At 38.1% G+C, this 21,268-nt stretch overlaps 1 protein-coding gene across 3 annotated transcripts; it reads left to right on the top strand.

Annotated features, from left to right (window-relative positions):
* The first annotated feature begins 2 nt into the window (after positions 1-2).
* MTERF3 (mitochondrial transcription termination factor 3) lies at positions 3-19,640 on the top strand. Of its 3 annotated transcripts, XM_043601424.1 has the most exons (9): positions 9-341; positions 2,106-2,251; positions 2,740-3,087; positions 5,059-5,211; positions 10,091-10,280; positions 14,499-14,646; positions 15,028-15,099; positions 16,292-16,453; positions 19,352-19,640. In XM_043601424.1, the coding sequence occupies exons 3-9, from the start codon at positions 2,754-2,756 to the stop codon at positions 19,544-19,546; spliced, it is 1,254 nt and encodes a 417-aa protein (XP_043457359.1). In that variant the 5' UTR covers positions 9-341; positions 2,106-2,251; positions 2,740-2,753; the 3' UTR covers positions 19,547-19,640. The 3 variants fall into 3 exon arrangements, with proteins under 3 accessions (XP_043457360.1, XP_043457359.1, XP_043457361.1); XM_043601425.1 differs by lacking the exon at positions 2,106-2,251 and having other exon boundaries at positions 3-341; XM_043601426.1 differs by lacking the exons at positions 9-341; positions 2,106-2,251; positions 2,740-3,087; positions 5,059-5,211 and adding an exon at positions 6,595-9,121.
* Positions 19,641-21,268: the final 1,628 nt, after the last annotated feature.

Genomic DNA, 21,268 nt, shown 5'->3' with positions numbered 1-21,268 from the left:
CGTGCCCGCGCTGGCGTTCCAGCAGAAGCATCTCTACGGACTCGTGGTATTTCAGATGCCCAGTGGCCAAGGCCTAAGGGAAGTGGCGTGCGAGAGAAGAGAAGCTGTGGCCCCTGGCCGGCTCTTTTCCCACCGCCTGCCGCCCGCTCTCCCCCCGCGCAGCCTCGCAGATAGTCTCGCCCACTCCGGCCGCAGTCCACGTGGGCTAGGGTGCGCGGCGGTGGTGGCCGGCAGGGGTGGCGGGGCTGGCTGACCGGCTGGCGTGGGGTACTGCGGGACGGTCCGCCGGGCCAGCCTGGAGGCCACCCCAAAATAAACCGCGAGCTTGGGCCTCGCCACAGGTAAAGCGGGAGCCGCCGGAGCGCGAGGGGCGCGCTCCTGGTGGGGTTCCGGTCCGGATCTGCCCACGTCTAGGCCGCACCCGGGGCCTCAGGGCTCTCGGGTCTCCGCGACCCTATCGGGGGCAATTAGTCTTGTTTTGTTTTGTTTTTTTCCCTGGTCGACGACGCGAAATCTCAACCATGCTTGTCTATTAGCGTGTTTTGCGGAAGGAAGCCTAGCTTGTCAGCTGGCTTCCTGCGGAAGTTCGCTATGGAGGCTTGTTAGGAGAGGCCCCTTATAACGAAGCCTTTCTCCCATTCACCCCTTTTTCACCTCCTGATTTCGCTAATTAGCCTTACAGAGGTAGAAATCTTGAACCCTGGAAAAACAGTACTTCAGTCCCAATTACTATTCCTAGCGAGGAACTAGAGCAAGAAGTAGTGTGTGATATTTTAATGGACTTTACAGAATTCTTTAAGGCTTTTTTCTTTGATCTTCCTTAAGTTGTGTTATATTTACTGTTACCAGTACGCTGAATTTTATGCACGTCTGCAAGCGCCTTATCCTCTTTTGAATACCAAGCTAGACAAATGAGTTAGCCACAGTTGGAACTGATTCACTTCCATCCAACACACATTGGAGCAGTGCAAGGCCCTGGGGCTAATGGGAGGGTGGGTGGAGAGAGGGGACCCATCCCAGCTCCCATGACCGAATAATTCATCAATTGTTAAAAGGTATCTACAGCAATGAAATGTTGAGGAAGAGAGGTTAGTGCACTTGTAAATACAAATGGGATAAACATTAGTTGTACGCAAAAGGTCTTTTAATGAATATGGGTGGAATTCAAAAGCTCATCTGCGCGATATGTGAGGCTGGAAAGTCTTTACAGTGAATGTGGGATTTAAGGAGTTTGCTTTGAAATCAAAGTAGTATGAAATGCTTCGACAAACTTAGAAGTCAAAAAACATTTTAGAGCTGCTAGGGACTTTAAGAATCATCTTACTGTACCTATAACCTTTAAAAAACATGTTATTTAAAGAATAGTTACTGAACCCCCTTCATGGGCCAATTTGCCCAGCACCACAAGAAATAGTCTTGTCAACTAGTACAACTGAGGCCTTCTGGCTTCCAGTTTAGTTCCCTTATGACTTTGTGCAGAGAATCAATGTTGTAGGTTTTAGTGGAAACTTGACAGATTTGCAGGATCATTTCCTACCAGAATTTAACAAAAAGCACCAATCCCGCAAGGTTGTTGTGCATACTTATTTCCTTTCTAAAATCATTTCAGAATGACAGACTTTGACATTTGTAAATCTCTTTCAGGAAATTTCCCTAAACTACAAATCTCCAGATGGAGGCTAGACCTTCAATATCTGCTCTAATTCAGATCATAAAACAAGCTGAATTCCAATATGTAGAAAAACAAGAAATTGTATGCTGCAATTAATTCAGAATTCATTTCTGTTTGGATGTGTAATCAATAATAGTGATAATGGCTAACATTTGTTGAGCATTTTCCATATGCTGGACTCCAGGCTGTGTTTTATGTGGATTATCTTATTTAACATAAAATTATATGCAGCAAGTCTACTCTTCTAATGAAGCTGGATGTAGACAAGATTTCTTCATAATTTCCTTATAAAAATCTTTTTTAAAAACCACTGCTTTTTCAGTAAAAATATTCATGTATTCATTGCTGGTTGCATATGTATTTCTGTCACTTCATTTTGCTTGCTAGTTTTGACCTTTTGTTTTTCAAAGCTTTTCTTTTTCTTTTTCTACAGCCAAAAACAAAATTTGACAAAACTGATTTTGTTTAATTCCCTTTTGAGGAACAGCTTTATCTTAACAGTGTTCAGCCCTGAGAATAAAGCAAGAAACAATCTTCTAGATAACAGTGATAATATTTTGATAATTCATTTAGGACAAGGTAGTTTTTTTATTGTTTTTTATTTTGTGACTAATGTACATACATAAAATGCATTTGAATAAGTCAGTGTTTTGATTAACAATCTGCTTCTTAAATGTCTTTCAAACCAAATTTCAAGAACACTTAATATCACCTTATTTCCTCTAAATATTAAATAAACAGATTATTGGGTTCAGCTGTAATTTAAACATTTACAGATTTTTGTTTTAAGTGTTTTTCTTATACCAATGATTTTTTTTTTTTTTAATTGTAAAGCAATCTTTATTTTTCCAGTTCAGAAGTTCCTGTCTTTTGGTTTATACCTGGGACTGCTTTGCTTATGCCTTTTCTTGTGCTTAGGAAACATCTGACTAATCATCTAGATTTATTAAACATCTTTCAGTTAGAAAAAAGATTCTCCAGTTTATCATTTTGTTGTTTGAATACTGTTTTAAACATTTAAGTAAAGTAAGTTTCTCTCTTTTGACTGTTACATATTTCCTTTGTAGCCTACTTAAAAAAGATGGCTTTGTCAGCCCAACAGATACCCAGATGGTTCAATTCAGTTAAGTTGAGTAGCTTCATTACAGCTACACAACTCGGAAAACAGTTTCAGAGACGAGGAAGAACATTGTCGCATGGCTTTTCTGCTCAGCCACAGATGTCCTCTGACAATTGCTTTCTCCCGTGGGGATTTAAGACTTATAGGACTTCCTCCTTGTGGAATAGTTCCCAGTCTACGAACTCAAGTAGGCAAGAGATTAGTTCTGCCCAGAGTGCTCTGCTTCCTTCCGTCAATGAGCAGACACAGAAGACACAAAAGATACCCAGCTTTGATTCTGAGCTGTCTCTAGAAGGTAATTCTGAACTTCCAAAAAAGTCCCCTTTGCCCCACTTTGTTAGTTTGAACAAGTTAACTGTTTATAGTCTGTTAGCCCATTTCAAGTTATAACTTTGTACCACACAAGGAAAAGAACAATGCTGGTTCTGTTCATTTATTTCTATTATATCTTTATTTAACTAAAAAAACAAGTTCATAAATTTGTGTATATATACACATATATATGTATATATATCATTATAGCTATCTATATGTATAACAGTTGCTTTCTAAAAACTTTATTATTTAGAATCTTTATAAAAAAATTTTCAGGTGGTAATTAGGTTTATTAGGGAATAATTTATCCTAATTTTATATGCCTGATTAGGATATAATTTTATCCAAGTAAAATTCATTGCTTTTGAATATACAGTTTTACGAATTTTGACATACACATTTAGTTATATAACAGCTCCCATAATCAACAAACCAAAAAGAGCACAAATGGGACACCCCTGAAAGCACCGTTGTGTCATTTTTTAGTCAGTCCTCTCCCTTCTATGTTTTCTATTTTAGGAATATTTCTGTAAAAGGAATATTTCATCACAATGAGGTAATATTAGGTTAAGCAGAATATGAAAGAAAGATAGCTGGGTTGAGGAGGGCAGGGAGGAAAGACTGGCTATACGAAATAAGAAAGGGTAGTGTTATGAAGCAAAAAATAGAACAAAAAAATCATAGTCTTGATTCTTTAGCTTAAGGTTGGTGACAGTTCCCAGTGTCTTCCATACCTTGTTTGGTTTAAAGAAAATATCAGAATCAAGACTATACCAGAGAGGGTCATGTCCTTAGGGAAGGACTACAGGTGATTTTCTATCAGAAGTTCTTTAAATTTTTTTTTAATGTTTATTTATTTTTGAGAGACAGAGCATGAGCAGGGGAAAGGCAGAGAGAGGAGACACAGAATCCGAAGCAGGCTCCAGGCTCTGAGCTGTCTGTCGGCACAGAGCCCAACACAGGACTCGAATTCACGAGCCGTGAGGTCATGACCTAAGCTGAAGTCAGACGCTTAACCAACATACTTGAGAATAACTTGGAGGAAAGGGGATTGCATCAAAAGACATTTCAGGGAGCACCTGGGTGGCTTAGTTGGTTAGGCATCTGACTCTTGATTTCGGCTCAGGTTATGATCTCATGGTTCATGAGATTGAGCCCCATGTTGGGTTCTGCACTGACAGTGTAGAGTCTGCTTGGGATTCTCTCTCTCTCTCTTTCTTTCTCTCCCCCTCTCTCTTTCTTTCTTTCCCCCTCTTGCTCTCTCTCAAAATAAATAAATAAACATTAAAAAAAAAGATATTTCAGGAGATAATGATTTTAACTCATACAAATCAGGCTGGTAGAATATGTTGTATTTTGGTCCAGTTTAACAAGCTATGGTAGAATCTATCTCAAAATATACTTGAAGGTCAGTTGACCTTTAGCATTCTTACCTGTTGATTAAAAGTAAAACAAAGGAGGGGCGCCTGGGTGGCGCAGTCGGTTAAGCGTCCGACTTCAGCCAGGTCACGATCTCGCGGTCCATGAGTTCGAGCCCCGCGTCGGGCTCTGGGCTGATGGCTCAGAGCCTGGAGCCTGTTTCCGATTCTGTGTCTCCCTCTCTCTCTGCCCCTCCCCCGTTCATGCTCTGTCTCTCTCTGTCCCAAAAATAAATAAACGTTAAAAAAAATTTTTTTTTAAATAAAAAATAAAAAAAGTAAAACAAAGGAAACAAATTTTGTATAGGACCTCTTTATGAATAGAAACTTACCAACAGATTTCTTATCTTGGAGGAACAGCAGTTGATTTCTCTATAAATAGTCTTAACCTTACCTCTCTGAAAGTGGAAAATATTTGAACTCAGATCTTTAATTCTGAAATGGTTCCAAGATTTAAAAAGAAGGGGTTTAGCTTTAGCTGTACAGACTGGATAGCTAACTGCTTCTTTCTTTCTACATGGCTGGCTTCAAAGCACTGGACGATTTGCCTCCATTGTCTCCGTTGCAGCCAGTTTCTGAGGAGGAGGCCATTCAGATTATTGCAGACCCTCCATTGCCCCCAGATACATTCACACTTCGAGACTATGTGGATCATTCTGAGACTCTGCAGAAATTAGTGCTTCTAGGTAAGTCTGAATAACCTACAAGTACTTCTTGGTGTAGTCTTCATTTGTGTTATTTTGCCTTACTTTGTTCAAATCAGCATTCTTAATCTTTATCAAGATGAACAAAAGTCAAATAGTGTGAAAAGCCCTCTAGTGGAAACCCATATTCTCTGCTTCATCCTTCCTGACCTTCATGCCTTTCCCCAGAGGTATCCACTCAACTTTTACGGCTCTGTTTGCAGTTAACCTTTGTTTATATAATTGTTTATACTGTTATTTCTTGGTTCATCAGCTTTAGACGTTAGTTGATCTCTTGTATGTACACACATACCTTTCCCCTACTCAATTTGCCCAGTATGTTTATGGTAACAAATTTTAGATGAATCATCAGTCATCAATTAACATTATGACTATCAATATTGCTTGCTGTCCTGGGATTGTTTCCCTTCCTGTACAACTTTTCATTTTTCCATAGTTAATGATAATTCTTGTTTTTCCTTTGATTCGTTTTCTTTATTTCTAGAGCCAGATTTTCCCACACCTTCCAATAGCCTCTCAGGACAGTTTTTCCTACAGTAAACCCTATCAGGTGAGGAATTACTTCCATTCCCCACCCCCCCAACAGCCTTCCTCCTGAAGCCCACTGCCCCCCTAATTTCGATGGTTTCTCTCTAGGCCTACTCCAGAGTATTTCAGCTTGTTGGTTGGGAGGACATACTTGGGCCTGGAGAGTTGAAGGCAGCCAAGGGACCCCACCACAGGCTTTTTTACTTGGTCCTCTCATTTTCAGTCCAGCATCTTATTTCAGCCTTCTGCTTTTCTCATTATCTCTGGGTCTGGCACTTCTCAGGCTTCGTTTTCCCATATGACAAACCTTTCTCCTAGGGGATTGAGAGGAGCAGGGTAGGTGAGGGATTCTCTGTCAAATCCATGTGCTACTCTCATTCTCCAGTCGCTGCTATAGTTTAGATCCTTATTTTTCACTGGAAAATGAGGAGTTTTCTAACTTGATATTCGTCTTATCAGCACCATTACCCTGATGATCCCTAATATCAGTTCTCTTTCTAAAATGCAGATCTGACTACATCAGTGAGCTACTTGAAGTCCTTCAAAGCCTTCCCAAGATATCAGAGCTCTGTCTGGTCTGGCCCCTGCTCACTGCTTGCCCCTTCCATCCTTTTGGTTGGCCAGCTCTGACAACTGGAAAACTTAATTCAAGTTCAAGTAACTTCTAAAATGTCTTCAGTGACCCTCCGCTCGCTGGGCGTTCCTATCACCCGCAGCTTACTGCCTTTCTTGTGCTAATAACAGTATTACAGTTGCTTACTTACCTGTTCCTATGCAAGTGACCCAAATGTACAGGGAATGGCCTTTGTTCTCACTAAGCTTCAAGTCTTTAGAAGCATCTAAATATACATCTATAAGAATAACCAGCCTACAAGGATGAAAGGTAAAGTGGTAAGTGCCACAGAAGACATATGAATAAAGTGTTTCGTGGGGTCAAAGGGGAGAGAAAGATGACATCTACTGCAAACAGAAGAGTCAGCCCCCTTCCTTTTGGAACAGCTTCCTCCAACCTTATGAGAAGTACTATGGGTAACACAAGATAAACAGAAGACGTTGCCCTGCCTTTAAATAATTTACAGCATACTTAACAGTTTTAGAATATGTTTCAGCTGTTCATCTGTATGTTGATTTGTGGACAGCACATCTTGGAAGTAATTTAAATGACAGAACAGAGGACCCATGATTACATGGTCAAACAGTATTTTTAAGGACCCTAGTGTCCTGGTGCCTCTCTGCTTCTCAGATCTATTTTTTGCCTTTCTCTGTCCATTCTGTCTGTATCCTAGGAGGCTAACCTCTGTGCACTAGAGCTCCTTTGCCAGCTGGCTTCTGGGCAGCTTCAGCCAGTGGGAGGCACTTGCAGGAGGAGAGGGAGGGCAGGTGGGAGTACTGTCTTCCCTGTTCCCTCCCAGCTTTGGGTCCTATAACTGCCTTGCTCCATGACAACAGCTCCAACTGAGCAGCCCTTTCTCAATAGCTTGCAGCTCCCTGTGGGTTTGGGTAATACTTTTTGTTGCCTGTCTCGTTAGCACTAGGGGTGCCCTTGTCGGTTCCCTCAACTCTGTGACACCACACTGTACAGTCTCTTGATTAAAGTTCTTTTTGTTTGCACTTTCTAGGGCAATCCTGCCAGACCTTGGTGGATACACTAAATATGTATAACCATAACTGAATACAGTGGTAATATTTTTAGTTACTGAACAGATAAAACCAACTTAGACTGTGGTCACTTAGATGTTAGCGTCGTGTATTATTCATTTTTTATATCCCCAGAGCCTAACAGGAGTGCCTGGTCCATAGTACGCATTCAGTGATTATTTTTTCAAGTTAATGAAATCTTGAGTAAGCCCAAGTGATTTGTGCTGACAGCAGCGTGCTCTCCTGATGAGATTCTGCTCTCCTATTGCTGTTAAAAAGCAGCTTTTCAGGATTTCTGTTTCAGCACAGTCAGGGTGTGACGGCTCACGCTGAGCAAGGCACTTCAGCACATGTCACCTGTAATATTAAATTAAATTTGAAGTCTGAACCCTTTATGTTGTTTTTAAAGCACCTCTTCCCACATTTATCACAGATTTTTAGAACTAGTTTCTGTCTTATCTTTTCATCTAACAATTTTAATTTATTTTTCCAGTAATGTTATTTTTAAATTATAAAATAATTACATCTAGTTGTTAATAATGCAAGTATCATAAGAGAAAGAACTCTCACCTTCTCTGCATATCCATTTCCACTTTCCAAAGGTAACCCTATCACCAATTTGTTAATAGCTTTCCCCACCTTTTTCTCTGCAATTTATTACAGAAAACCATACAAGGGTTTTATATTTTTATGTAGTTAAAACTCTGTGTTCTTCTAGTAGTTGTAGAGTTAGTACACATTTAGATTCTTAATCTTTCTGAAATTTTATATCAGATGTAGAAGGAACTTTTTAAATTTAAGTATAATTGACATACGTTATGTAGTTCAGATATACAACATAGTGATTCAACAGTTCTGTACATTATATCATATTCACCATGATAAGTGTAGTTATGAAAACAATTACTTTTCAAATGTATAGCTAGTGATCCCATTATATTTTAATGAATTGTCCATCTTTTCATCATTAATTTGAAATGTCATTTATGCTAATTTTTTATTTATTTAGCTCATCCTGGATCTGTTTCTGGTTTTCGTTCTGTGTGCGTGTTTGTGTAATCTGTTTTTCTGTTCATGATCATCTTATATCAATGCCTGTTTAGTATCAATAAATATGGGTTTACAAATATGTGTGGATATAATAATTTATTTTTCTGGTTGTGTATACCATTAAAGAAAGAATGTTTTTATTTCTTTGCTTTTATATTTAAGATTATACAGTTGCTTCTGGAAATTAGTTTTTAGAGTATTTTTAACCTGAAGAAATATTTTTAAGAATATAAAATTTAAGTCTAACCTTGAAATTTTACATTATCTTCAAAGGTTTATTCTAAAGGTAAGAAATAGGCCTTTCCTATTCTTGTTTTTTTTTTTTTAACCAGATAAAAGGAAAAAAATGAGAGAATAAAACACTCAGTTTTAATGAGAATTTTGAATTACAGGTTACTTTGATTCCCTGCCTAATTAATGTTGACATCTAATTATATCCATAACCAGAGAATACTTTAAAATAACAACTTGCTTTCTCCTTCTTCCTTTCTCCTGCCCTTTGTCTCATTTTCTTAGACTACCTAAGATTATAAGGATATGTGAGGGTTATGGGTTGTATACTTCCTGCTGTGTTGCATATTTGAGGGCTGTATATGCTCACCTGTTCTCACACAGATATTTCTTGAGCTCCTTCAAGGTACTTGTCTTTATGCTGAAGACCTGGAGATTACAATGAGTAAGACATCAGGTTATTTTTATTCCCCTCTGGAGGGGATCATAAGTATATATATTTTTTTAAGTTTATTTATTTATTTTGAGAGAGAGAGAGGGAGAGACAGGATCCTAAGCAGGAGCCATGCTGCCAGTGTAAAACCTGATGCGGGGTGGGAACTCATGAACCTAGAGATCATGACCCAGGCCAAAATCAAGAGTTGGACACTAGGGACACCTGGGTGGCTCAGTAGGTTAGGTGTCTGACTTTGACTTAGGTCAACATCTCATGGCTCGTGGGCTCAAGCCCCGCATCAGGCTCTGTGCTGACAGCTCAGAGCCTGGAACCTGCCTCAAATTCTGTGTCTCCCTCTCTCTCTGTCCCTCCCCTGCTTGTTCTCTGTCTGTGTCTCTCAAAAATAAATGAATGTTAAAAAAAAATTAAAGATTTGGACACTTAACCAGCTGAGCCACCCAAATGCCCCATCAGAAGTATATTTTTAAAATAATGATTATAACTAAGAAAATGACAAACTTCGAAGAAAGTGACAATCATTTATAGGGTTTGTTACACTGCAGAATTACCAGTTAAGCAGTTACTGTGGAGATCACCAGGGATTGATAAGCATCCTTCAAACAATATTCAAGAAAGCATAGATAAAGGTGATGATCCTAGCTAGGTCAGTATGACTTGGTAAATTTGTTTTGGGTAGACATTTAGCCCCAAATGCACTGTTTTCCTCTATAGATGACTTTGAAATAAGTACTATATTTCATTTTAATTTATTTTTATTTCTGCAACCAGATTAGTTTAAATATATTTAGAAATTTAGAAATATATTTAGAAATATATTTAGAAATTGCTATTGGCCTATCTCAGTTCTCCTTTGGACAGGTTGTTGGTCTTCATCAGTAATTTTTTGTGTTTTTGTGTATGAAGTTTAATGACCTACCTAAACTGTTTTCCTCAAACAGTATTTGCAATTTATTATAGGAGTGGATCTCTCAAAGATAGAAAAACATCCAGATGCAGCCAACCTCCTTCTGAGACTAGATTTTGAAAAAGACATTAAGCAAATACTCGTGTTTCTTAAAGATTTGGGTATAGAGGATAACCAACTGGGAACATACCTGACTAAAAACTATGCTATTTTCTCTGAAGACCTTGAAAATCTTAAGACCAGGTAGGGCTGTTACAATGATTTTCACATAACCCAACAAGTGGTTATGGTTATGAAGGAAATGTATATGTAAGTTATTTTTAAGTCTCAGCTGCGTAAGGATTGACTGATAACGAACATGAATGTTATTTTGTTGTTGTTATAGATTTTCTTTGATCAATATTAAGTATCTAAGACAGTTTACTATTCAACTTCATACTTTTATGTGTTAAGCTTATTGCTGAGTCAATACTTAACTGTATCTCTTTGGAGACCAGAATAAAAAAAAATTTTTAATCCATTAGCAGATGGCTGAATTTTCTGAGAGTGCACTTAAATTATGAAAGCCTGAACTTTTTTGTGTTTTTTTTTTTAATTTTTCTGGCCAATTTTTGATGGTAGACATTTGGCATCCTCTTGGCACATTATTGTATAATTCGCTTAATCATTTCCGTACATTGGCTATTTTGGTTGTTCCTTTTTTCTTCTTTAAAAAGCACTTCTATAAACATCTTTGTACTTCATTCAACATTCAAAGAAAAATCTGTGAGAATCAATACAGTGAAATGAGACAGTATTGATCTGTGAGATAAGAATCCTGCTAGGCATTGGGAACACCACAGAGAACAAGACAGAGCCCCTGTCCCTAAATTCATGTTTTGAATTTACCCTCATCCCCACTTCTCACCCAAGAGTCAGTTCTTCCCTGTATTCCTAGATAAAGCACTGCTCACCTTGTTGCCCAAATTAGAAATATTGGTATTGACTTTGACTTTTCTTCTTTTAGTATCCACATCTAATAAATCACCTATGAATTCCATTTTTATCTCTCTCAAATCAGTCAACACATTTCTCTTAATCTTCACTGTGAAGGTTACCTCGGGTCCCCATCATTTCACATGAAGATTACTGCAGTAGTCTCCTAACTGGTCCACCTCTAGTCTTCACCTCCAGATTATTCTTACACTGATGCATTTCAGAGAACTGTGCAGTTCCTTGAAGCTTCAGAGTCCAGTGTCTTGTCTCTGGAATAGGAAAAATCTAAACAAAAAACTGGATTCCTTACATTGAACAATTTGAGCGGTTAAATATGTAAGGCACCTAGCTAGACTTGAGCCACAAAAGATATACATGCACACTGTCTCTTCATGGGACTTACAGTCTGGTATAATATAAATAGGCTATTAGAATACAGGAGAGAGAACGAAGGAAACGCAGTCTGATGTATCCAGCTCTGCTTCTGATTCTGGAACACTGATCTCTCCCCATTCCAACACCAGTTTGCCCTATTGTTCAAGATGTATTCAAAAGAAGTGTGTATACTAGGAGGTGGGGATTGGGAGCCATTTCAGATGCTGCCTACTGCACTGATATTATTTTTTTTAATTGAAGTATAGTTGATGTGCAATGCTACATTAGTTCCAGGTGTACAACAGAGTAACTCAACAAGTCTGTATAAGGCTGTCTGTTATGCTGTGCTCCCCTCAAGTGTAGCTACCATCCATCACCATACAACACTATTTCAGTACCATTAACTATTACACCATATTACTAATAACCCCATTTTACAGAGGAGGCACAGAGAGGTTTAATGATTTGCCCAAGATTACGCAGGTAGTATAAGTGGCAGAGCTGGGATTCAGGCCCACTTAGTCTAACTGCAGAGTCCTGGCTACTACACCATGTTGTCTCCCCATTCCTAATTCTGTGAAGGAAACCTAAGTTTAAAAGAAGCTGACGTTACTTGCTGTAGATCATGCATGCTCCTAACAACTAAGGGATATTCTCCTGTAGACAGCATGGTCTAATGATCCCTAAACCTAGCTGACTCAAAACTCTGGAGCATTTGTTTTAATTACTTGGAATTTTTTAATAGGTAGTTTATCCACATACGACAACAAATAAGCTTCTGCTGTAAGAGTCGAGAGTAAGATAATCTTTATTTAATTGAACTTACTAGCTTTTGTCTCTGGTATGTACAGCAGTCTTATTTTCTAGGATTTCTGTAATAGCATTGGTTTCATATATTTTTTGTCTTTTGAATGCGGAAAATTTCAAATGTATAAAAAAGTTATTTGATTCTTCATAAGAATTTTCAAGTGAATAATCTGCATTTAAATCATTTAAAAAATTTTTTTGGCTGGGCCTTATATCTGAATTTTTTATTAGAAAACTTATCACCATGTAGACAAAGGTTTTGATAATGTTTTAGTCAGATACTGATTTCTGCTATGACCAAAAAAAAATGGGGGGGGGCATGGAAGTAACCCTACTTTCCACCCACTTATTTCCTATCCCTCATCAACCTTCTGAGACCTATCTGTGGAGGCAGTACTATTACCAATTTTGTGTTCAGCGTGCTAAGAATGTTTTATCATATGCAAGCATATGTGTAGATCTGTGTGTACAAATATACATGAATCTCCATACATACAATTGACAGCATTTTTATGCATACTATTCTGCACTCCACTTTCTTACCTTAACTATATGTTAGAGATAGTTTTGTATTGGCACTTCCTATCTTTTTAATGCTAGTATAGTTCATACTGAGGATCATCTAGTCCCTTATGATAAACATGGCGGTTGTTTCCAATCTCTACTAGTAATCACAAGGCTGCAGTGACTCTCGTTATCATATGTATCATTTCACACATAGTGGTATATAAGTGTACGACAGATTTCTAGAAGGGAATTGCTAGGTCAAAGGGTATGTGCATTTATAATTTTAATAGGTATTGACAGGTGGTCCTTTGTCAGGTTGTTTTCCAGTTTACACTTCCACCAACATCTTACAGAAGCGCCAGTTTCTCTAGTACCCTCACTAATACTGTGACATCTAACTTTATGGTTTCAGTTCATTTTGTACATAAAAACTGCCTCAGTGTTGTTCCAGAAATGTTTGGAGTATCTTTTCGTATGCGAAATTTCCATTTACATTTCCTTTTTCATAAATCACATACGTCCTTTGCCATTTTATTTTATTTTTTCAACGTTTATTTATTTTTGGGACAGAGAGAGACAGAGCATGAACGGGGGAGGGGCAGAGAGAGAGGGAGACACAGAATCGGAAACAGGCTCCAGGCTCTGAGCCATCAGCCCAGAGCCTGACACGGGGCTCGAACTCCCGGACCGCGAGATCGTGACCTGGCTGCAGTCGGACGCTTAACCGACTGCGCCACCCAGGCGCCCCACCTTTGCCATTTTAAAATTAGGACTTTTTCTGTCTTTTGTAAGCATTCTTCTATATTTTAATAAAAGTAGTTGTTTCTCTATGACATATTGTAAATATTTGTCATTTGACTTTGTCGATGGTGGTTTTGTTGTTGTTGTTTTTTGCCTTGCATTTAAAATATTTATATACTTAAATTTATTGGTCTTTTTTCTCATGAACTCTAAGGAGTCCTTTAAAGGAGTAGTAGTCACTTTAAAATATAAGCTCTGGTGGCATACGGTATAGAATATACCATGCCATATGGTGGCATTCAATGTAGGCATGCCCAAGTTCAAATCTCAGCTTGGTCATTAATCAGTTTGTGGTCTAAAGAAGGTATTTAACTTCTCTGAATCTGTGTTTCTTCAAATGCAATGTGGAAAACTTACCTGGTTCACATGTTTTTTGTTTTTTGTTTTTTCTGGTGAGAATTAAACATGCCCTCCTATATTTTAGGCATTTAATAAAACTGCTTCTTACTGTGCTTATAAGTTTTTAAAATCAATAATGTTATTTCATAGTCATATTTTCTATATTTTACTACCTTACTTTTGTTCCCAGAAACTGAACAGGAATTTCTCAGTTGTTAACAAAATGCACAATGGAAACCATGGTAAAAATTATTTATGAAAATAAATACTCAGGAAATTGACTAACTGAAACAACTCCCGATTTTAGCCATGCTTGAGGGTCTTTACAAAAAGAGTTTGGAATCTCTTAGTTTCTTAATTTATGGATTTTCTGTTCTTAAACAGAAACTATTTGATTTTCTTCTATCAAGTAATAAAATAAGTCAGATTAACTGAAAAGAGAATCAGTCTGTTAGTAGATTTCAGAATTATTTGGTTTCTAAGTATAAATGGGAACCATTCTAGAGTTGGATGGATGCTTGTTTTGCTTTAACCATATTTGGGCCATTACTATAGAATGTTTTTACTTATTCCTTTTTTGGTTTGTTACTTTGGGAAGTAGCATGACATTAGTAAATGTTGATCATGTGTACGTGTGTTTTTTGTTTGTTTCTCTAGAGTGGCTTATCTACAGTCAAAAAATTTCAGTAAGGCACATATTGCACAGATGGTCAGAAATGCACCATTTTTGCTGAGTTTTTCAGTGGAAAGATTGGATAACAGATTGGGATTTTTTCAGAAAGAACTTGAACTTAGCGTGAAGAAGGTAAGGGGAGAATTTGTATACTTCCGTGTCAGCTTCATTTAGTAACTTAAATCTCTCATGTTTCTAACAGATACCTAGCCCATATGAATTCTATAAATGCCTGGTATTTTTGTACCAGAATGAATTACCCTGCTATGTTAAATATATAGCCATATCATTTTATAATATTCCATCAAGGTGGTGCCTTAAGTTTGGTTTCAGTGTTTGTTTTCTCCTCAAACAGTATTAAGTTTATGTGTTATCAGGCTTCCTAGCATTTTTTTTAATGGGTCATATTTTTAAATTAGTTTTGTGTTCCTTCCTAGTTCCTAGTAATGCCTTGTTTTTCCAAACTAGTTAAATATGCATACATAGTAATAATAGATTGTTTTACAACTATAGACTAGAGATCTGATAGTTCGTCTCCCAAGGCTACTAACTGGAAGTCTGGAACCTGTGAAAGAAAACATGAAGGTAGGATGACTTTAAGCTTTTCAGAAATCAGCTTTGTTGCTTAAGAAGAGGATGGATTTTGTACTGTCATTTTAAAAGAAAACTAGATTGTGAAAGAAGTTATTTCTAAAAAGATGGATATAGGAAATGATACAATAAGTATCTAGCAAGCAGTTTATTTTAGTTAATAACTTGTTCACATGTTTACCAGGTGTTATGGGAGTGAATCCCCTTGTAGACATTGAAACGTAACCCTGGAGTAATGAATTAGGTACCTGGCTGATGCCTGGAAACTGCATCTGTTGCCCAGTGTGAGACTTGAGGGCGTCTGTTGCCCAGGTTTATGTCATCTCGGTGGGGGATGAGTTTTGGAGGCTGGATCCAAAAGACTTCTGTGAAGAAACTAGTAGCCAGCACATTGCTCTTCTTAGAACTGTGCCAATTGCCAGTTCTATCACAGAACATACCAGACACTCTTTACTGTCCTTCCTTCAAGAGGATAGTATAAAGCCAAAGGCAGCTGACAAGTAAGCAAAGCTATAGTAGTATTTGAAATTATGATATAAGGCCTCTTTTTCTGAGGTGCTAAAAGTGTTTCATGTCCAGTTGTTGAGGAAACTTTTATTGAGCACCTGCCTGTGCACTGTGCTAGGGGAGATAGTCCCTGCTCACATGGAGCTTATAGTCTAGTGGGGGCATAATAAACAGAGTAATAAGAGCAGTCGATTGGTGGGGGAGCATAGGATACTATAAGTGCGTACAATAACCTACATTTGGGTATTTAGTTTTATCATCTCTGTCTGGAATTTTGAGATGTAGGTTTTCCAGATAACATGTATATGAGTGTTTGGGAGCAGAGGCTCAAAAAACACTTTGAAAATCTTAACTGCTGGTCTGTGTTATAGGGCCCATCCAGATAGCCTGACCAGGCCTTCCACATCCAACCAGTATTCTATTCATAGCTATGATAGTTATACCATAGTTATGATCTTCATGATGATCACCATGGCATGAGCAGTTCATCCTCAGGAGAGGGGCTTGAAATTCAGGTGACCCCAGAAGCAGGAAGTTATGAACCCTTGAGGGCATTGGCATAGCCGTCTCCAGATTCTAAGGTCCTCATTTCAAATTTTGAAGGAATCCGTGTGTCCTCTGGCCTATTACCAAAAAACTATTTCCATTCATGATTCATAGCAACTCTACTTTCTTTTAGGTTTATCGTCTTGAACTAGGTTTTAAACATAATGAAATTCAACATATGATCACCCAAGTCCCAAAGATGTTAACTGCAAATAAAAGGAAACTTACAGAGATTTTCGACTATGTGCACAATGTGATGAGCATTCCCCACCACCTCATTGTCAGGTTCCCACAGGTAACAAGCGCACAACTCGAAGAGCTGTCCTTGCCCTTCATCCAGAACTGCTGTCTGTGTGCATAGTGCTGTTCCACTGCAAAAATGACTTGCTGTTTGGAAAGGAATCGGACCAAATATAGTCTGCTTCTGAGACTGACCATTGTAGTAAGATCATATTTCTTCTGCCCATCTTTTTAATCAAGAACACATCTAGCAAACAAAGTTGAGGGATCACTTGTGAAAAGTTAACAATGTCTGGGACACCTGGGTGGCTCAGTCGGTTAAGTGGCCAACTCTTGATTTCAGCTCAGGTCATGATCTCATGGTTCATGGGTTTGAGCCTCTCATCAGGCTCTGCACTCATAGTGTGGAGCTTGCTTCGGATTCTGTGTCTCCCTCTCTCTGCCCCTTCCCCCCCCCCAAAAAAAAATAAATGAATGTTAAAAAAAAAATGTTTACAACTTCTGGAACACACATGGACATCTCCAGAGGAGACACAAATGATGAATCTATTTCCCTATAGTTTTTATATATTGGTCATTCTGCCTGTTGGAATCTAAGGTATTCCCTATTGTGTTTTTCTCCATTTAAATCTGAAATAGATTACTTCCCTTAAAGGTCCTTTCTATTCTATGTATACTTTTATTTCACAATCTATCTAAATCCACTAGCTAAGCCATATTGTAATGATCACCTCCCAAAGCATGAAACAGTTCTAGTTTGCCATTGTGCCAAAGCCGTATTTCTATTTTCTAATCTAATCAGACTTCCTGGTCTTTAGTAAGTGACATTATCTGCTTGTTCACAAGAATGTTAACTTTTTGAAAGTAGAGATCCTGTCTGATTTATATACTACTGGATTCCCAGTGCCTGGAACTAAACCAGGACATTTAGTAGGCACTAGATAAATATTTGCTGAACAAATGAATGATTGAATTTCATTAAAGTGATCCCCGTACCCTATTTGCTATATATGTTCTTGATACAAAGATAGGCAAAAGAAACATGACTTTAATACAGTTCAGAACTAGATTGCATTTGGTACAATTCCTTCACAAATAGCAATGTTTATTTACCTATCATACTTCACTATGAATGGGCCTTTAATAGAGAATTTTTCTGTTTCATCAAATGCGTATCTATTCATTATTAAAAGTGTCAGAAGCCTGCAGTGGTGTTACAAATTTGGCTCATTGGAACAATTATAAAGTAAGTGATCTTCAACTAAAAAGCAATGACAATTAGTTTTCCCCTGAGTGGTTAAATAATTCAGTGATAGAGCATGATAAATAATCTGATTTGGGGATACAAAAATCAATCAGACACGGTCTGTAGTCTTGTGGAATTTGTAATCTAGTGTGGAAGACAAGCTTCTAAAATGTAATTAATTTACATAATGTTAGAGTCTTAACCAGATACCTTGTAGAGCTATTAATTTAATTTAGAAGAAGTAGGAAAATCATAGAAATAATGATAGCTACTAAGTGCTCACTGTGTGCCAGCTCTGTCTTCACTGTTTTGCTTGTATTGATTCATTTAGCCCTCACAGCAACCATATGAGATGGGTACTGTTATCCCCATTTTACAAGTGGAGCAAGTAAGCATAAAAGAATTGTCCAAAGGCTACCTAGGTAACAAGGGACAGAGCCAAGATTACAACTCTGGCAGTCGAGTTTAAAAACCCATCCTCTTAACTAGGATATGCTATCACTCTAAGAACTGACACTGTCCGTAGAATGAGTGGGGTCTCAAAGATGGACAGAAGCTTTCTGAGGAAACTATAAACTTGACCAGATGCATCAGAATCACTTATTTAAAAACACAGACTTTTAGGCATGCTGACCCCTAACTTCTGGGAAGCCCAGTTATAAAACTGTGACTTCCTTCTTGGGATTCTCAGAGTCCTAGGGGTCTGGCTAATATTGTTTAAAAATAATAATAATAATGGAAAAATACATTAACTCACAGGGCTGTGAGGGAACTGATACAGACCTTAAAGTTTTGGCTGGTGCTTTAAAACCAGTGGTGTGAAGCAAATTTTCTCTGGAAAAAAACAGTTCTGGTTGGTCTATTTCTGATTCCCTTTTAAAGTTGCTGCCACTTATGCTACTTCTTAGGAGTTTTAACCCAAGATGGGTAAGACATGCTTTCCCAAGTTGCTCTCCTAGAGGCCAGGTTCATTTCATTCTGATGCTAATCAGAGAGAGGGAGCAAGCAGGAATTTTACAAGAATAATAAGGAAGCTTCACAGATTGTGAAATCTTACAAATTTTTTGGTACCATTGACCTTGATTTCTAACCTCGGTTCTCAAACTTGGCAGTCATCAGACTCACCTGGAGAACCTGTGAACCCCATTCAAAGTTTCTGATTAAGTACTTTTAGGGCAAGGCCTGAGGATTTGCTGTTTTAACAACATGTCCTCTATCTGGATTAGTCAATGTTCTTTGCCTACAATATAGCCCTTAATTACTTTATAGTTGTTCTGTTTATTAGTTTTGAGTCCCTTTTTAATCATAATTTCTTAGCAGAAGCTATATGGTTTAAACCCTGTGGCATTTATCATAGTTATTGAGTATGTAGTCAGTACTTTATAGTTGTTAGCCTAATTAAAGTTTTTAGTGAAGGGGCGCCTGGGTGGCTCAGTCAGTTAAGCATCCGACTTCAGCTCAGGTCATGATCTCATGGTTTGTGGGTTCGAGCCCCATGTCGGGCTCTGTGCTGACAGCTCAGAGCCTGGGGCCTGCTTCTGATTCTGTGTCTCCTCTCTCTGCCTCTCCCCTGTTCACGCTCTGCCTCTCTCTTAAAAATAAAATAAACATTAAAAATTTTTTTAATTTTTAGTGAAATAGACATTTTTAATAGTTCATCTTTCAGTGCACAATGTTTTTTTTAACCTTTTTTTTTTTCTTTTCTAGGTATTTAATACAAGGTTGTTTAAAATCAAGGAAAGACATTTGTTTCTTACCTATTTAGGAAGAGCACAGTATGATCCAACAAAACTTAAGTACATTTCTTTGGACAAATTAGTGTCTGTGCCTGATGAAATATTTTGTGAAGAGGTTGCCAAAGCCTCAGTACAGGACTTTGAAAAATTCTTAAAAACTCTCTAGTGTGTGATGAATGTTAAGATGTAATAATGTAAAATGAACGTGTATATGAATGGATGATATATATTTAGTTTTAAATAAATGCCCAGCCCTCGATTGATACTGGCGCAATTTCTTGATATTGTGAATTTGGTTACACTTACAGTACATCTTTCTTACAAGTTCCTAGTGACATAATTTTTCTTTAACTCAACCATTTCCTTCCTTCTCAGGGAGAACAGAACTTAAAATACAGCAAGCTTCGAGAGAGAGAGTCACTTTACTATAGGCTGGCACATTGTCATTCTGGTGAAGATGAGAACAGAGGTTTTCCTCTGATGTTTACGGGTCTTTTAAAGTGGTTTTGTCACAAGACATCTTTATTTTCTTTGAAATATAATGAGTTTCTGGAGCATGCTATATTATTATTCACCTAATATCTATTATTCATTTAGATAATGCTACAAGACACATTCTATTTTGGATTATCTGCACTGTTATCTTCCTGAGCATAGATATTCAAAGTTGCCCACAATTGGCTACTGAGAATCAGGAAAGGAAAAAGGAGCGGAAAGTAGTTTGAAGGGAAGTGGAAGGCAATGAGACATAGAAAAAGGCTATAACAAACCTTTGACTTCTTGCCAGTATGCAAAGATTTACAGCATGAGCGGATACTTTTTTCCCCCATTTGTCATTTAGACATGTAATCCTGGGCCAATAATTTAACCTCTGGGTCTAGTTCTTATTTGTAAAAAACAAGGTGTTGTGACTTTAGCTATCTGCTTTGGGATCACAGGCTAGGTAACACTGGTGGTTCCCAGTGAACCACCCTGGTATTTGCACTCCTTGTCCCCTTCCACACTGACCCTGGGCCAATGAGATTTGGTCCCTGAGGCATTCTCAAGCAGAAGCTAGACAAGTATTTGCACATTGGGGCTTGTCCTCTTGGAACCCTGAGCCACTATGGAAGGAGGTCGGGTGACCCTATTAGAGAAAGGAGGTGGAGAGAAAGACGTGCCTGGTCAAACCTCAGCTGTTCCAGCCATGCCAACAGAGCACCACATGTTTGAGGGATGAAACTATCTCCGATATTTCACCTCAGCAGATACCACATGGAGCAGAACTACCCAGCTGAATTCAAAATTTGAAGAAATAATAAAGTGTTTTAAACCACTAACTTTGGGGGTAGTTTGTTGTGCTCCAGGGTTCTGTGATGTGCTGTATGTATGTCCCGCAACCTCATGAGCAACTAGATTTGTAATTGATCGGGGCTAAGTATAGTAGCCTTCCTGTTAGGTATTTTATTCATTTGCCCAACAGATTTTTGAGTTCATAAAATGCAGTGGTGAGTGTGGCATAGATACATGCCTTCATGGAATTCTCTAATGAATGAGATCAATACAAAGAAAACAAGAAGGTTCAGCTAAACAACAACTGGTCTATGGCTCAGAACCTCATTTTGCCCTTATTAAAAAACCACTCATATCAGTCAGAATAGGCTCTCATGAATAGTCCTAAAGCCTTAAATGGTTTAGAACCACAGAAAAATTTGTCTCCTACATGTCCAACTTGGGACCAAAAGAGCTGTGCTCCATATCATCTTTAGCAATAGAAGTTGATGGAACCTCCACTGTGTCTTAACTATAGCCCAATCCATGAAAGGGGAAAGGAATGTGAATTGTTCTTAAAAACTTCTCACATTTTTCTTGGCCAAAGTGTCACATGGCCATGCCTACCTTTAAGGGA

Source organism: Prionailurus bengalensis, chromosome F2 (assembly GCF_016509475.1).
Source record: "Prionailurus bengalensis isolate Pbe53 chromosome F2, Fcat_Pben_1.1_paternal_pri, whole genome shotgun sequence".
NCBI classification, from domain to species: Eukaryota; Metazoa; Chordata; class Mammalia; order Carnivora; family Felidae; genus Prionailurus; species Prionailurus bengalensis.
Note: the sequence above shows the minus strand (reverse complement) of the source record. Positions and strands in the feature narration are given on the sequence as shown.

Coding starts and splice junctions, on each gene's coding strand:
- MTERF3 (XM_043601425.1), top strand. CDS start 2,754: ATGGCTTTGTCAGCCCAACAGATACCCAGATGGTTCAATTCAGTTAAG. Junction 10,281..14,498: donor CTTGAAAATCTTAAGACCAG/GTAGGGCTGTTA, acceptor TTGTTTCTCTAG/AGTGGCTTATCTACAGTCAA. Junction 14,647..15,027: donor TTGAACTTAGCGTGAAGAAG/GTAAGGGGAGAA, acceptor TTACAACTATAG/ACTAGAGATCTGATAGTTCG.